We start from the raw sequence: 18,352 nt of genomic DNA, 5'->3' as shown, positions 1-18,352 counted from the left end.
ACACACACACACACACACACACACACACACACACACACACACTATGGGTAGTTCTGCCCAATGAGATCTGAGGCATGAAGATGGAAGACCCAGGGGACCAATAGGAATGTCTTACAGACTGTCACGGAGAGGTCAATGAGAAAAACATGCATTAGAGGCCAACAATGACATCTGTCACACACTGCATGTGACCCAGGAGTTGAGTTAAGGGAGGCCGTGCATGAGGCAGACATTTCCCTTGATGGCACAAATCACATAAGAGCTCGTCAACCTTTTTCTTTTTAAACTGCACATTTAAAAAGAGACCGCTTTCTTTAATCACATTAACCCTGGGGTCCCTATTTTGGGCATGTCATCATAGGCAAAGAGTTTTACGGAAATTGCAGATTTACAAGCTCACAACGCATCACATTGCAACTTGTTCTGAGCAATTTTAGAACAGCCAAAACATAAAATAGGATTTTGAGTGGTCACATTTCCACAAACACACACACACACACACGCACGCACACACAGTAGTAGTATGTTTGGCGAGACTCACCTCTGCTCTCTTCAACATCTCCCATTTGTTGAGAATCTTCATGGCGAATATCTTGTCTGCATTCTTCACCTTCACCACTGCAACCTGGAGAAACACACATAGAGAATAGATAAATAAATAGAATATTGATCTCACAAGGGAAATTCAGTTGGCATTGCAGAATGGTAGAACGATTATGTAACATTATGAAGTGGTATAATGGTGGTGCCACTATATGTGTTTCACAATATGAAACAGATGCAGATATACACACATATGTATACTATATAAACAGTGAATATGTGATTGGTAGAGAGGAGAAAGAAGAGGAGAGCAGAAGAGGATGGAAGATGAAAGGGAGTGATAGTAAAGGAAAGGAGTACAGGAGGAGGAGAGGAGGCAGGCGAGAGGAAGGGGAAAGGAGGGACCGGAAGTGACCTTGGCCACCGAGGTGTCGACCCTGAAGTCTGACAGACAGTCAGACACGCACCGCCTGGATCCTCTTACACACGCTCACTCACTCGCACACACACGCTACGCATGCATGCATGGATACATGCACAAATGCATATATGCACACGGCGTGCACGCACAAATGCATATATGCACACGGCGTGCACGCACAGTCTCACAGACACACAGTCACACACATGCTACTATTCCTTCTTGGTGTTCTGACTGACATACAGTACAAACACATGATGGAACATTCCCATGTGGATCCCGTTTAGCAAGCAGAGAGAACCTTTTCTTGGGGTGAGTTGTGCTGTGGTCTTTCTAAAACAATGTGGGAGGCCTGAAGCATATTTATACTGTACAGTGGTGTATGCATCGACGCAAGTTGTTCTTTTTCTTTCGTGCCGGACAGGATTTAGATAACTGTTCCTCATGCTATTTGTTTATCTACCTATGTTAGCCGATGCGCAAACATAGCTACAGACTACAGAGTACAACAATAGAGTGAGTTTATTGGACAAGAACGGATCAGATTTGTCTCTTTTTGTACCACACTTGTTGGCAGCAGCGACTGAACAGGAGCCCTTTTACAGCTCAGAGGAACAGGCACGGGGTGCCTTTCACTGATCACCTTTGTCCAATGAACTGCTGAGAAAGGGTCATGCAAATATGACCTACAAGGCCATAACCCACCATCAAGGAAGTTAGGGTTATGAACTTATGACTAAGAAGAGAGGAGCTCTCTCTCTCTCTCTCTCCGAGAACACACATGCTGAAATTTGCAGGCACATACTATACATATGCTCATACAAAACCCAGTTAATTGCACACACACACACACACACACACACACACAAGTATGCAGACACACACAGAAATATGTAAACACTGTCTCTCTATCTCTCTCTCTCTGTCAAGTAGTGAAAACAGGCGAGTGGTCCATACAAGAGGGGAGCCTGCAGTCTATTAAATGAGCCAGGGAATGCAGCTAATGCAATACAATGATAACATTCCTCCACTGTTTGGATTTCCCCCAGCGATCACTCTGAGGAGGAGAGGCACAGGGGCAGAGAGAGAGAGGACAAGAGGAGGAGAGGCACAGGGGCAGAGAGAGAGAGGACAAGAGGAGGAGAGGCACAGGGGCAGAGAGAGAGAGGACAAGAGGAGGAGAGGCACAGGGGCAGAGAGAGAGAGGACAAGAGGAGGAGAGGCACAGGGGCAGAGAGAGAGAGGACAAGAGGAGGAGAGGCACAGGGGCAGAGAGAGAGGACAGAGATCACTCTGAGGAGGAGAGGCACAGGGGCAGAGAGAGAGAGGACAGAGATCACTCTGAGGAGGAGAGGCACAGGGGCAGAGAGAGAGAGGACAGAGATCACTCTGAGGAGGAGAGGCACAGGGGCAGAGAGAGAGAGGACAGCGATCACTCTGAGGAGGAGAGGCACAGGGGCAGAGAGAGAGAGGACAGCGATCACTCTGAGGAGGAGAGGCACAGGGGCAGAGAGAGAGAGGACAGAGATCACTCTGAGGAGGAGAGGCACAGGGGCAGAGAGAGAGAGGACAGCGATCACTCTGAGGAGGAGAGGCACAGGGGCAGAGAGAGAGAGGACAGCGATCACTCTGAGGAGGAGAGGCACAGGGGCAGAGAGAGAGAGAGAGAGAGAGAGAGAGGAGGAGAGGCACAGGGGCAGAGAGAGAGAGGACAGCGATCACTCTGAGGAGGAGAGGCACAGGGGCAGAGAGAGAGAGAGAGAGAGAGAGAGAGAGAGAGGAGGAGAGGCACAGGGGCAGAGAGAGAGAGGACAGCGATCACTCTGAGGAGGAGAGGCACAGGGGCAGAGAGAGAGAGAGAGAGAGAGAGAGAGAGAGAGAGAGAGAGAGGAGGAGAGGCACAGGGGCAGAGAGAGAGAGGACAAGAGGAGGAGAGGCACAGGGGCAGAGAGAGAGAGAGAGAGAGAGAGAGAGAGGACAAGAGGAGGAGAGGCACAGGGGCAGAGAGAGAGAGAGAGAGAGAGAGAGAGGACAAGAGGAGGAGAGGCACAGGGGCAGAGAGAGAGATCACTCTGAGGAGGAGAGGCACAGGGGCAGAGAGAGAGATCACTCTGAGGAGGAGAGGCACAGGGGCAGAGAGAGAGAGGACAAGAGGAGGAGAGGCACAGGGGCAGAGAGAGAGATCACTCTGAGGAGGAGAGGCACAGGGGCAGAGAGAGAGATCACTCTGAGGAGGAGAGGCACAGGGGCAGAGAGAGAGAGGACAAGAGGTGGAGCAGTGTGTTCACTCTGAGGAGGAGAGGCACAGGGGCAGAGAGAGAGAGAGAGGAGGAGAGGCACAGGGGCAGAGAGAGAGAGAGAGGAGGAGAGGCACAGGGGCAGAGAGAGAGAGGACAAGAGGAGGAGAGGCACAGGGGCAGAGAGAGAGAGGACAAGAGGAGGAGAGGCACAGGGGCAGAGAGAGAGAGAGAGAGGAGGAGAGGCACAGGGGCAGAGAGAGAGAGGACAAGAGGAGGAGGAGAGGCACAGGGGCAGAGAGAGAGAGGACAAGAGGCACAGGGGCAGAGAGAGAGAGGACAAGAGGTGGAGCAGTGTGTTCTTGGCAACAATGTTGTGTTTTTGTCCTTGTCTCCATCTCCCCTTTCTGCACTCCATTCTTCCTCTACTCTTCGTCGTTTCCGTCCGACCCCTTTTGTTGGTTTTCACAACCAGGCTAAAGGTTAATTTTGATCGTATCGACAAGGTTTGATAGACGATAAGCTTGTTTATTCACATACATGTGAATAAACAAGGCGACATAGAGTTGTGCATAGTTAAGATGCTTGAGCTGCCTCTGGAGGACAAATGTGAGGGCCGACCCGGCCGAGTGACATACAGCACAGGCACACAGAAGCCGCTGCCTAGGATTACCCAGGGTTTTTGGAGTCGGCTAATTCAACACTACATTTTCATGACAAATTCCACGTCGTTTTTGGAGATTCTTCTATAATTATCATGTCACAATTTGTGTTTCCAATAAAATAAAAATGCTTTTGGAATAGGTCAGGATGCTAATATTTGGAGGGTGGGCTTTGGGGTTATTTTTCATTCAGACATATAGCCTAATAGTTTCATTAAATATACACTTAAATCCATATATACTTCATTGAATGGGGTCCTCAAGGGATCTATACTTAAGTTGGTCGCCTCCCTTTGTCCCTCCTCACCGGAAATAACCAGTCTACAAGCTCACAATGCATCACAAAGGGTTGTGAAGTTGTAGATCGGCAATTTTCTCAGACTGTTCGCCTAATGTCACTGAATGTTCGCCTATTATGAGTTATGACATGCCCAGAATAGAGACTCTAGGGTTCATTTGGTTAGACCAGCCAATCTAATTTCTCCACTGCTAAAATGGTGAATAGGAAAGACTGACACACATTGGTTGGCAACTGGCCAAAGTGGCCAGCAGACGACAGATTTGCCAAACATGGGCAATATAATAATATAATACGCTATGTCTGTCAAGCCCCGTTTTCCGCAGTTTTGGAAAAGCATTGAGCATTTACCTTTTAATTAGCATCAAGTAGAGTTAACCACTTAAAGGGGAATACCACTCATTTTCAACATTTTACTATGTCATTAATATACCTTAGAGTTGTTTTGTGGAAATAATAAAAAAAAGTCCTTCCATTCTGTGTTGCCTAGAACTGGAGGTCTGAAAAATAATCTGTAACATTATGAAGTACATCTCAGTGACATCACAAAGATGTACTTCATAATTTTTTCCAGACGTCCAGTTCTAGGCAACACAGAATGGGGGGGCTTTTTAAACTCTAAGGTATATTAATTACATAGTAAAATGTTGAAAATGAGTGTATTCCCTTAAACCATATACTTCACTGACCAGGGTCCCCCAGGGGTCGATACTTGGTCCCCATCTTTTTTCCCCCTCTACAAAAGAAAACACTAACTATTACTAAATCTCTTGGCTGAAAATAGACAATCTCCAAGCTCAACGCGACAAGCTGAGAATTAGAGCAGGAGAAGAAACCAATTAACACATTCATCAGGAGATCTCTGTCGCATCACGAACGCTGCCATTTTTCTCCCGGCTGCTGACAAGGGCAGGATGAAAACTAAACATGCTGCACTCTCTGACTCTCTCATGTGGAAGTCTTTTCCTTACTCAGCGTCTCCATCAGTCTCTTGCCCCGTTCATACATTTTCCCATCGCTCATGCCACGGTGCATGTTGTGCCTCGATTATTAGTGAAAATAGTACACGTGTCACGATACGCCTCGTCTGCTTGTAGATCAGCTGTGTTCGCTATTTTTGTACACCACCATTGTACAACAAAGTTATGTGTTTAATTGGACTAATCGATTAGTTGATTATTGGTTGAGATAAGAAAACTATTGTGAAAAAAAAACGTGCTTCTCGATTATTTATAAGTCTGTTAATGGTTCTAAATATGGGCTTTGATATATTTTCTGTTAATTGCCCAGCCCTAGTGCATGTGCAGTCTTACATTGCAGTGATTGCACCAGTCAAGTCGTCCCCATCATGTGAAATGTGAATGAATAATGATAATAAATAATGAATAGTGATGATCACGTTGCCTGTCAAGCAGCCCAAAACTAATTGTATTAGTTACGTATGAAACGCATAATGGCACACTCAAAGGGCACAGGGACATTGCAATGATGGCATAGGACTACATGGTGGGTCAACACACATGACCCATTCAGAAACAGAGGCATATACCAGTGTGTTACACAGTAAAGTTCTCTAGAACTTCCATCTCACTCTCTTGCACTTTTTCCATGAATTATGTCCCTCTGTGTCTCTCTCCCTTGCCGTGATTCCTCTTTACAGGGCACAGCTCTGGGAGTGGAGATTTTAGGGCAGATAACCTTCAGCAACGACAGGCATGTGCCTGATTCTATCAGAACCTTTTCCACAAATGACGACATTACATATTTCGGGCTTAGTGGAAACCCTGTCAACCATTTCCCGCTGGCACCTCTGGGACATGCTACCGCCTACCGGGGCACCTTGGTGCGGTTCACCCAGACGGTGTGAAACTGAAGCCCAGTAAAAAGCCTTGCTGAGGCCAGCGGGGCCTGGAACATTGGCCGGGGTTCCAATACTCAGTGTGTTTGTGCATGTATGCGTGTTTCCTAAGAATCATCAACTCGGTATATGTCCGCGTGACAATTTGTGCCCTTTCAGGTATGTGTCATGTGAAAAAATAGGCTCTGTGTTTGTGTACAGTATGTAAATGCTACAAATGGCAGTCTCACACCATAATGTAAATAATACACACAGACTATGGTATGAGGCTTTTATCTTTCCATGTCCGGCAAAAGACTTGTGGATCCAAAGGGTGTTAATCCTTATAAGGATTGGATGGAAAAATCAGGTCTATTCCCCGCGTGCGTTCATACATTTCAACGTTTCATAATCCCAGTAGAAAATCAACTTGCTACAATGGCCCCTTTCACTATTTCACCAGGCTAATTGATGGTTATTTTAGCTGGTTGGTTGATTGACTTGGAATAGAAAGGAACTTCAAAGTGATGTTTGGGTACTTGCCAAAATGGCTAGTGGAATGGAAACCGTAGCCAAAACTGTCCAACATTTAGTCAGTGCCTGGCGTCAACTTTTCCTCCCGTTTCCAATGCCTGTTGCATACTGTCTGGCAGAAACCTTGTATCCCTTCTCTATATATCATCTAAAGTTTTTTTATACAGTAAATTAATGCCCTATTTTAAACTTACTTGTATAACAGTGTTGTGTCGTTGTGCTAGAATGAGTTGAGCGATGTAAAGCATTGTGAGCTTTGTTCTATTTTTGATTTATTTATTTATACCTACCTATAATGATATACCGGTACCCAAAATAGAGACATTAGGTTCAAAGTGGTTAAGTCGGTCAGTGGGTTTTTATAAATATTTAACCAATGAAAAGTATCAACAAGAGCTTAAGTGAATAATAACTACTTTTGGTCCATTGGCACACAGGTTCCGTTTTCAATTTATGGAAAAGTAACCGTTTTTGGATACAACACTTCCGCCTGAAAGAGCGACGATAGGTTAGTCAGACGCGGTGCCCTGCGATAACGAAACACAATGTGAACTGACAGCTAATATGAGAGCTGGAAATGAAACTGGAGTGGAAGGGGTAAAAACTGAAGACACAAGGGTGCTTCCTGGACACCGGTGTTATGTAAGCGTACACCGCTCTGAGGTAAGAGACTTGGCTGAGCACCATGCTACTTGTCCCTCCAACATTCCCCAGCACTGACATCACTCGCTGAAACCCAGTGACAACAGTATTTCAACCTCCCTGTGGGCAGTCAGTGAAGGGGTAAAAAAAAAAGAAAACTAAGTGCGGAGATGGTTTCAGTTGCACCAATTCATTTCTCTTCCTGGGGTAATAAGAGTGTGAAAGGGGGGCTTATGAAGTTTAACTCAGTCAGACATACAAGTAGGATCATGCTCATGGTGCTCAAGCCTCGAGACTAATACTAGTTGCTGCTGGAATGCAAGCAGGGGGGACCACCAGAACCAAGGGGTTCAACTTGGGGTCTGCAAGCAACGCACTTGTGGTCCACCAAGCCATTGCATGGGGTCCCCAAGAAAAAGGGGGGAAAAAAGAAAAAAAAACAGCTTCCCATTTATGAACCACTTGGAGCCCTATGTACAAAAATAGCTAAAATAGTCTATCTACAAGCTCACGACATGTGATGTGTTGTGAGCTTGTAGAAAAACTGCTCAAAATAGGGCATTACGGTCATTTAATAAAAGTAAACAAACAAGAATAACAGGTTCCTACATGCTGTAAATGATAACTTGAAAGGGACATCATATGGCTACTTTCACTTCATGATGTCATAATAGTGTTTATTAAAGAGAAATGAACCACTGAAGTGAAAATGGTTGTCTTAATTTGATCACTTCTCATTGGTCTACAATCTCTACATGAACCCTAGCGTCCCGATTCTGGGCATGTCATAATGTGAACATTCTGTGAAAATAGGTAAACATTTGGCAAAAATAGCAGACCTACAAGCTCACAACATACCATGCTGCAACGTGCAAAGAGATTTGCAAAGAAGTAGACTGAGGATATACCTCTGGGGACCCCAGTCAATAATGTATATATTTAAGAGGTTAAAATTGACCACAGCACTAAGAGCTGCAATGGTACAGACGATGAGCAGCCTGGTGCCTTGCATGGTTGCCTCTGCCGTCAGTGTTTGAATGCGTGTGTGAATGGGTGAATTGCTGAAAGTATATAAATGCAGACTATAGAGAAAGCATCAGACCAGCCTCAATGTTTGCTCAATCGCTCCATGAGTTTTAAATGTGGAGACGGAAATGAAACTGCATTTTCATGACAGGGTTATTAACCTGTCGAATCATATCATATATCTCAGGGAAAGCCAATTCAAATCATGTCAAAACAATTAAATTGCTTGTAATGCAACTTCTAGAAGATTCTCTGCAATGTCACCTATGAGGCTGGTTTAGTGAGTTCACGAGGAGAAGGCAAAAGGGAGGGACTGTGGCCTCTTGGCATGAACTATGTGGTGTATTGTTATCATTTGTTCTGCGGTCATGTTACAAAGTTTCTGTAGTAACGTTGGTAAGACAATAAAACCCAGGAAGTAGTTTACCTCTCCAAAGGCTCCTCGTCCAATCACCTTGAGGATCTCGAAGTCCTCCTTGTGCAGGCGCATCTGCTTCACCTTGGTGGTGAAGGGTTTGGCTGCAGAGAGAAGAAGAGGACACACAGTCAGGATTTTACTTCAATCAATCGCAAGGAACTTCAGAACCACAGTCAGGTTGATACTAAAATCAGATCAGACTTTCTTCAAAACCCCCATTGGGTACAACCCCCATGTTCACAAGAGGCATTTGTTGTTAATTTCCCTTAACTAGAACAGTTATGTCAAGTTCATAGAATGATGTAAGAAACTTTACAGTAATACAGAGACCAAGAGCCAAGAACAATGAAGAGGTGTTTGTCTCTCATTCATATAGCAGTGAATTGTTGGACATGGTCCACAAACCAGACCATTTATTTATTGACGGCGGAAACCATGCAAGGCACCAACCAGCACATCAGGAGGAATTAGGGGTTCAGCGTCTTGCTCAAGGACACTTCGACACCAACTGTGGGGGAGCCCGGGTTCGAACTGGCAACCTTGTGGTTGCCATACAGCCACTCTACCCCTGAGCCACAGCCGCACCAATAATAATAATAACAGATCAGGAATTAATCAGAATTTAAGTAATAGATTTTCTGACATATTACTCTCAAGTTTTCCATAAAACATAGATGAGGCAGCCCAGCCATAAAAACTACATTATGATTTTTGCAAGTGATTTTATCATGCGAGCAGTATTTCACTTGCATTCTAATGACCGAAATCTAGTCTTGATCTGGGATACAGGCTGAAAGAAACTAAAACAGGCATATAATATCACTGGGCGATAACCCACCAACAACCCCACCGTATGAATTCAGCATTTCCCTCATTTGTTGAGCAGCTTTCAGACACTTCCTGGTTTGATACAAGCACGCCTAAGATAACCTGAATTGGCCACAGGTTCACCAAGGTCAGCCAATTGGTTACGCTGATACTGCATTGATGAGGGGGAAGCATTGTGGAGATATGTTTAAAGGGATAGTTCTGTTTTTCATATTCTAGTATCAACTAAAATGTCGCTATCTAGCTGGTGGATACTGGCAACTGGCAAGCCAACGCCTTTTGTTTCCATTTGCATTACTACAAAATGTTAACAAACATAAAGTGGACATTTCCTAGTAACCGTAGAGCCCAGGTAAGAACGGTTTAAAACTATTTGTCAACCATCTCTTCAAAGTAGAATCCACAGGAAGTTATTTCTTATAGTAATTACTTTAATTGATGGGCGAAGTCTTGGCACCTATGATCTCCAATTCTCCAGTAGTGTTTTCATTGCCTTTTTATATTGGCCTTTACCTAAGTGTATATTAAACATTTAAATTATTTTGACATACACACTTGCATAAATTATTAAGAAAAGAAGCAATTTCCAGTGACTTTCCAAACATCTGTTTTCTCCATGCCTACGGCATAGCCTGTGTATGTGTGTGTGCATGTGTGTGGGAAACTGACCGCCAGCCAATAGCTGGCAGTCGGGGCCTTTCTGCAATCCCTCATCGGCCAATCATCACTCCAACACTGTCTGGTTGCCATGACTTCACAAAACCTCTGCAGTTCAGGAAAAAGACATTCTCCTGCTGTGAAAAAAGGGAAAGGCCTGCAGATATAAAACAAACAGGCCACTGAGAGCAACCCAACCCCCACCCCCCTGACACCCCCGCCCCCCTTTTCTCACATTTTGCCTGTCCTGTTCTCCCTCTCTTCCCTCCAATCTGTTGCTCCCCTCTCCCCCTCTTGCCTGTTCTGTTCTCTCCTGCCGCAAGTGACAACAGGCCTAGCCATGCCAAGGTCATGCACTGGAGGAGCACAAATGGAGACCACAGTGTGTGTTTGCTCTGCCCTCCCCTGGCATAACACACCCCCCACACACACACACACGCGCACACACACACACACACACACACACACACACACACACACACACACACACACAGCGCTCAGTGATCCCAGAGTGTAGGCTGAATGGTGGCAACACCTGTCACGGGAAAGTGAGCTTGCTGACTTAATTTTACATCTTGTAATCCTGGAACAATGAGCCTTTTACACACTGGCGTGTTTTAGGCATCAGGTGCGTAGGAGAGCCGTTTGTTAATGTCATATTAAAAGGACGTTCATGAGGTCATAAGGCTAAATATTGTAACCTACATGTCACAAACAAAAAAGTTTCAGTGCCAAGCCGGAGACAGCGTGCAGTGAGGTCTGTAATCCCAAGGACACCAGCAGCTTAATAAAGGCTTTAGGAGAGAAAACCATCAGCTTAAGAGCCTGGAAGTACAGTATCCAGTATTATGTTGGCCAGCTCCGAAAATAGCCGATCTACAAGTTTACACTGCGTTGTGATGCAACACGTTGTGAGCTTGTAGATCGGCTATTATTGGTGTGCCACAAATGAGGCTTTAGTCTCTTATAGCTGTCTCAATCTGTGTTTGAAGTTAATTTAAGTGTTTAAAAATAGGTCCACGTCTTGGTTACATTTCTACATTCCATTTAAATGAACACTGAGGATTGTGCTGTGTCACACAAAAGTTGAATTCAGGAGATTGTCAAATGATTCATTCAAGCGCGTTTCATCACCTTAAAGGTACACGGTGCACCGAACGCCCTGGTTTAAGTACCAATTCAGAACAATGCATCTTAATATAAGCTATCTTTTCTTTATAGAATGTTGCTTGTTCCTTGCTGAAATGTGGCCATTTTACAAAAGATTTTGACATTTTGTTATGGTACACACAGTCACAGAGAAACAAAATTGGGGAGTTGACAGGGAGAAAATTACAAGCGACACAGATTCAACCCTGAAAATGAGATTGCGATTTATTATTATAATTATTTTAACAAAACTGGTATATTCATATTAAAGTACCGTATATTAAGGACTAATGACTCAGAAAGATCACTTCAAGATGTATGTCCTGTCAAGGTGGTTGGTACATGAGTGCATAGTCCATAATACATCATTAAATGGCATTTGATGGGATTATTGTTTGTCGTTTAGCTCTGTATTGTACTCTCTATTCCTGGCTTTTAAAACACACAACAGATTTACTGCCATATTTCTTTGTAGGCCAGAATACAATTAATAACCAGAATGTCAAAAGTTTCTCATGATTTGCTACTGGCTAGCACGACATGTTAAATTTCACAGGAACTCTTGGAATCTCTGTCATGAAGGCATTGCAAAATATGATACAATTATGCATTATAAAATCAATCCTGCGGAGGATAAGGCTAGCAAAGTCAGCCCATAGCCACAGAAACTAATTGTTAATTTACTGTATACATGACTGACAATAGCAGATCCAAAAGCCCACGTTGCGATGCGACACTGCATCGATTTGTGAGCTTGTAGATCTGCTATTATCAGGTTTACAAGTCATAGCACTCTGACATAATGAGTATCCAGTGCTAAGTACTTCAACTTCTAATTTGCATCAGTGCAGGACAAGCTATTCACCCTAATGGATGACAATAACTGGCACAATAGTACAGGCATCGAGACAGACAGACAATTGGAGCCAAGATCGTGGCCCTGGCTGGAGAGTTTCCTATTCTGCCGTCAGTCCAAAGTTAAGCTGGTCAATATACTCTGCGACATCAGGCACAAAGGCTGGTGCCAATGGGAAGAGCAACTCATCACCTCTTCCCCCTCAGGTGAATTGATCTGGTAAGGAGTAACGACTGGGAGGTTATAATCACTGGCAATATTGTGTTATTGAATACGCTGGATCCCTGTGGTGGTTACAAATCTGGTATGTATCCGGTTGGCAAAGCACGGATACTCAATTAGCAATTACACATTGTGATCAGTTCATCATACATAAATACCTGCATATTTTGTCAGACAGATAAGCCCATAGGGGGGACTGATTAAATCATAGTACTGATCATCATAGACTGGCCACCAGTCTAGTAGTAATAATTGACCACAGGAAAGATGTGCCTAAATGTTCTAGCTGTATATATTGATTTATTGTATGTATTGTATTGTATGTCTTTTAACAGTTACACAATGCTCAAGGTTGCTTCTGTCGGCACACCTGACTTATAAAATTAAATAAAAAGAAGAAAAGATATGTGCATAATGTTATTTTAACTAAGTGGTCATTAAGTATCTATTGTACGTTTTCTGATACACAAACCAAAGCTAATTCACTGCAAGTCTGAGTGCCACATAATACAATATTGATCTAACCAAGAGGATAGATTTGACTGTGTATGAGTGTAAAATGAAAGTGTTCATTTTGTCGTTGTCACTGTTCTCAGGGATGTAGGGGCCTGAGAGAGAGCGCAGAGAGACGAGAGTTGATTAGTAGCTCTGCTCTGATTCAGGAGCTCAACTAAACCCAGCAGATGCAAACGGCCTTTCATCTCCAAACCTTCGAAGCCATCATGGGCCCTGTCTACAACAAAGCACACGCGCACAAACACAGGGATGCATGCGCACAATCGTACGCTTACAGTATCAAGACAGCAGACAGATGCTTATATGCATGCGCGCGCGCGCACCCACACCCACCCCCCCCCCCCCCCCCCCCACACACACACAAAGCTAAAGTTAGTATTACGACTTGATCAATCAAGACTATAAATAAGACTATAAAAGACCAATTGCCGTACATCTACGGCATTGGCGTTAAGCGTAACATTTATTAATTGCTGTAGATCAACGCCAATGGTGTTTTATGTGTTAATAATAAAAACTAACAAAAAATGACAACTATGAACAATAAGGCATTGTGACTCTCTGGGGAGAATCAAACGGTCAATAAGTAGTTTTTGATTAACTCAATTGATCACCTCAATAGTCCAATCTGATCAACTGGTAGATCAAAAAGAAGTGACCACCCCTGATCTACAGTATTTCTGCAATTCATACACATGATATAATTACTGACAGTTTCACTGATAAGACACAGTTCAGAGATTTTTACACAGATATAAAGTCAACCCTGCTTTTGACTCATTTATATCCTCAAATACAAGGAGTGGTTGAGCAACACTGTTGTAGGTGAGAAATATACTTTTGCTAGATTTGACTAAGATAATGTTAAGTTGTATTTAAGATAACTTTAAGAGAGATAGAGATAGAGTGTATGTGTGTTTTGGAAAAAGGCCTGCAAGACGCATATTTCAATTCGCTGCTGCCTGGGTCAATATATAAAAACGCTGTTACTCAAACAAAAGCTGTCTCCACTTGCATGTCTTACAGACTTGTAGCCAGTGAACAATGCCTGCGTGCGTTCTTATGGCCGAGTTAGATTGATTGCAACACCGCGGGCCTTCATTACAACTCTCTGACAAAGAGCTATCGACAATCAAAATATACAAGCCGGCCCAAACATAGCAACGGTCGCTATGTCGAGGCGTGGCGCAAGCCTGTGGCAATGCTATTGGAAGGTGGAAATGGGAGCTTTTGGAAGTGACTGGGGCTCTTTGTGTTGTTGAGAGAGGGTTTTGCAAGAGCACTGAAACCGACTTGATGCGTACCGCTGGAGAGCCAAAAATTGGAACAAGATGACATGTCAGTCACTTAAAGCTAAATGCACTGCTGTGCTTTGTTGAGTCGACACACTCACAGAATTTCCATGTACAAAATACACGCACAGTAGAATCCTCAGTTAATTTAACTTTAAAACACACACACACACACACACACACACACACACACACACACACACACACACACACACACACACACAGACACACACACACACACACACCCCTCCCTCCCTAGGATGTAGTGAAACTGGAAAAACACGAGTGAAGCCAGCTAATCCACACACAGCCAGACTGGTTTGGCCCAAAACAGCGGAGTGGTTATCAGAGCCATCTCACTCCATACCGAGCAGAGAACTCTCAGCCATTTTTGTGTGAAACTTGGTTACAACGGGCAAGCGGGTTCACTTAGCAACTAGCAAGTAGACCCCAAATGATATGCTCATGAATGCTCATGACCAAGCCTCACCCTGGGCCATTTCCGTGATGTGCCTTTCTCAGTCCTATCGGACTCTTTGGCACGTACTACGCATGTACGATAGTATACTGTAGCACAAAAATGCATGCATTCTGTGAGCTTATAGCATTACAAGATAGGCTGTACTTTTGCTTTTATAAGTCTAAGTTTAAAACAGGGGGTGGGTGGTGTGTGTGTGTGTGTGTGTGTGTGTGTGTGTGTGTGTGTGTGTGTGTGTGTGTGTGTGTGTGTGTGTGTGTGTGTGTGTGTCCAAACATGCTTGTGTGTGCAAGTCAGTTATGTAGTGAGTAGTGTGTGTACCACACAACTGAAGACATATGGTTTGTATGTGTGTGTGCGAGTGTATGTGTAGAGCAGACGATGCGTGAGTAATAGCTGCTGTATGTATGATGGAACCCATGGTACCCCATTCCTAAGCACCCACATGTGCCAAATGTATATTTGCTTTCCACTCACTACTTGAAACAAGTACAGCAGCACTGGAATTGAAGCGGGAGGGAGGGAGGGAGGGAGGGAGGGAGGGTGAGAACAAAATAGGAGGAAAATAAACTAAGAATAGGTAGCAACAAGGAAGAGAGAGAGAGAAGCTAAGCCAGGGATGTCAATGACTTCCTCAGCGCAGACGGGATGACAGAAGATGATTCAGAAAATATTATATGAACCTTTTAGGTGGCAAGGTGAGTGAAATGAGGACAGAGGCTGAGAGACAGAGATAGATAGTGTGGGAGGGAGAGGAGAGCATCTCATTCCCAGGCCCTCCAGTCAGCAGTTGGGACTTACAGTAAGTGTCCAACCCTTACATCCGTACTGCACTCCAACCCCAACCCAGTTCCAGCTCCAGAGTGGGACGGACGACATCTGGAAGCTATAACAGGGATTATTTACAACCACAGTGAGGTAACGACACAAAAATGCCGCCTTCAGGAGAGAGAGACGGAGAGAGAGAGAGAGAGAGAGAGAGAGAGAGAGAGAGAGAGGGAGAGAGAGAGATCAGTGGTTCCCAGTTAACAGTTGGGGTGTAGAGAGACCTTGGAATGGCCTTCCTCTCACTCTGACCATGGCAGGATTGCTGAAGGAGATGGACTTTTCACACCTCGTATGTGGGCCAGGGAGTTCTTCCAGCTAAGGAGGGAAGACCGACCCTACATTGGAAAATGAACGCAATCCATACGTGTGGCCATAGCTTCTGAAGCTGCAAGAGTCATATAGGGCCAATCATGACTAAAGGGACTACGGGTGACTTTATTCCCTAACGTCATCACATGGTCAATGAATACTTGTCGTTCACATGTACAAAGCCTCCAGGAATTCTGGATCACGTGGGGCTCTTTTTTTCCTTTTTGGAGCTCAGAATCCAACCCGCAAAATTTTCAGCGGCTTGTAATTTCCGTACGAGGTCACGTGGTTTGAGAGTACGAGGCTGTGTTTTTCCCCTGTGCTCTTTTTTGGGATGAATACCTCACCAAAAAACAACTTGGCTTTGCCAGACTTCATAGGAAATATGCTGCTAGAATTACTGTTACATGAGCCTTGTTCTTCCAATTTAAAATGACTGATGTCAGTGTCAGTCATATAATGCCACTGTGTCAGCAGGAATTTCACTGCCAAGTCAAGCCAGGCTCAGCAACTAGGACTGTGACTATCAACTATCATTCTTAAACTGCGTTCACAGACCTGAATATATTCGCCTCGGTACGAACCGTTTGTGCTGCGCTCGTTCACGTAACGTCTCGTCTTTGCATTGACTTTGTATGTAATCGCGCCGCTCTAACCATCGAAGTCTGAACGCACCTTTAGAGATTATTGTATCGATTTATCTTTGCGATTAATCAATTTTCTATATGAACATCAATTAAGCCCTATTTTATACATTGCTATAAAAATAGCTAAACAGCTGAACTTCAAGTCACTCATAAGTCAAGCTAGATCTACTATTTTTGCTATTTTTTTTAAGGTGATTTTCTTTTAATTATCAATTAAATTAATACAATCTATCAATCAGCAACTACTACCCGATAGAGCCCAACAATCCATCGATCTAGGAACATTTTGTCAGTGAAAAGCTGAAACACATTTTTGCTCATAAATGCTTCCAGACAGACTGTACCAGGAAGTAGACAGGCTGGAAATGCTATAGAAAGGAAGGAAGAAAAAATACAAATACAACAAAACTGATGTACTAGTTAGTACGACAATTGTATTTTTGGGAAGTGTATTAAGTGAACCAAACTAAGTTCCAGGCCTTTTAAATGGCCAACATTTGTAGGTAAAAATACATTGGTCTCTCCTAAACAAAAGCTGCCTTATTTCAAAGGCAGGTGTGTGTGTTCCTGGTTAAACAAACTACATATAAATACAACTGAGTGAAGGCTGAATAAATAGCACACCAAGGTTATCAAAGGGAAATCAAGGCTGGACGATTGCAATAACCCACTGACTCCCTAAAAGGAAAGTGACTAAGCACCACACAGCAAAATCCCCAGATAAAGTTGAACTTTGACAGTGTATACTATAAATGGATCCTTACAGATCCAGATTTTTACACCCCGAGTTAAATAAACAGAGGATTTTACTGTGAGGGGCACTTCAAAAACAAAATAAAAAAGCTACTTGCAGTCTTAACTGCAAGTAGCTTAAAACATCCACTAAATTACCCAAATTACAGATGGAAATTGAACCAGGGCCCCTTCATGTCACAGCCAGTCTGTTGGTTCTCCCAACAGATGTGTAAGGGAGGCAATCTCCCCAGAGAACCAGCCAGACCCCAAAAAATACAAATCACACACATACACACACGCCCTTTCAAACACACACTTTCACACAAACACACCAACATGAGCGCCCAAACATGTGTACTCTCATGTATGATGCATGTCAACTTAGCTATCAGGGAGATGTTATTAAATCATTGATAAGAACTGAAACTCTGTATTGTGGGGGTTGGGAATCGCTTACAGAGAATGTAAACATGCGTTGGAGCATTAAATTGGGTTTAATGCTACAGTGCGCACCAGCAATTCCAGGATTCCCAAAGAGACGTTCTCTGTCTACATACGTAACTGCCCCACATCCATCTGCTCGCAACCCCACATCCACCATGCTGACCTCAAGTTGTCCCCGCATGCATGTCTCCTTTATCTCTTTCTGTCTCCTCACAACTCCCACTGCTGTCATCTGTCCATTTCCATCATCACCCCCGTCCCTTTTCCACTCGCAAACCACCCTTTCTATATTTTTTTCTTCCATCTCAATCTGTCTCACCCCCTCTCTTCCTCATATGTTGTTCTTTAGTGTTCTCTCCCCATCTCTCCTCTGTCACACTAATAAGAAGGCAGACATGGTCGGAGAGGCCTTAAAGCTGAACAATGTGTGTAGGGCTGTGGTAACCACACAAACAGGATGTGCCCAAAATATTAACAAACCAAAAAGCAGCATGGACTAAACACAAAACAAAACTGGGTCAAACCACAGCATATGGCTGGACGTTGTCTGGGATGTGTGTTAATGAGGTGGTCAACATTGTAGCCGCTGCTAAACAGTGTACAAAGAGTGTACAAAAACAACTTATTTATTCAATATTTGCATATAATTATGAAAACATATTACATCCTGTACCTTTCAACTCTCTCTCCCGCTTTTTTATTTTTAACTAAACTCAATTTTAGGAACTGTCAGCTGCCTCACCACCAGGCTGCTGTCTTGCTAGCTCCTCCTA

At 43.9% G+C, this 18,352-nt stretch overlaps 1 protein-coding gene across 6 annotated transcripts in view; it reads right to left on the bottom strand.

Annotated features, from left to right (window-relative positions):
* The window catches only part of cdc42bpab (CDC42 binding protein kinase alpha (DMPK-like) b), a 101,677-nt gene that overhangs the window by 58,523 nt on the left and 24,802 nt on the right, over window positions 1-18,352 (bottom strand). For all 6 annotated transcript variants that reach the window (XM_083789797.1, XM_083789798.1, XM_083789795.1 and 3 more), the window contains exons 2-3: window positions 8,628-8,719; window positions 542-625 (exon numbers count right to left, since the gene is read on the bottom strand). In XM_083789797.1, coding sequence (XP_083645923.1) covers window positions 542-625; window positions 8,628-8,719 — 176 coding nt within the window. The remainder of the gene's footprint in view (window positions 1-541; window positions 626-8,627; window positions 8,720-18,352) is intronic.

The sequence above is a fragment of the Protomyctophum parallelum genome (genome assembly GCF_964188405.1).
Source record: "Protomyctophum parallelum genome assembly, chromosome: 19".
In the NCBI taxonomy this organism is placed as follows: Eukaryota; Metazoa; Chordata; class Actinopteri; order Myctophiformes; family Myctophidae; genus Protomyctophum; species Protomyctophum parallelum.
Note: the sequence above shows the minus strand (reverse complement) of the source record. Positions and strands in the feature narration are given on the sequence as shown.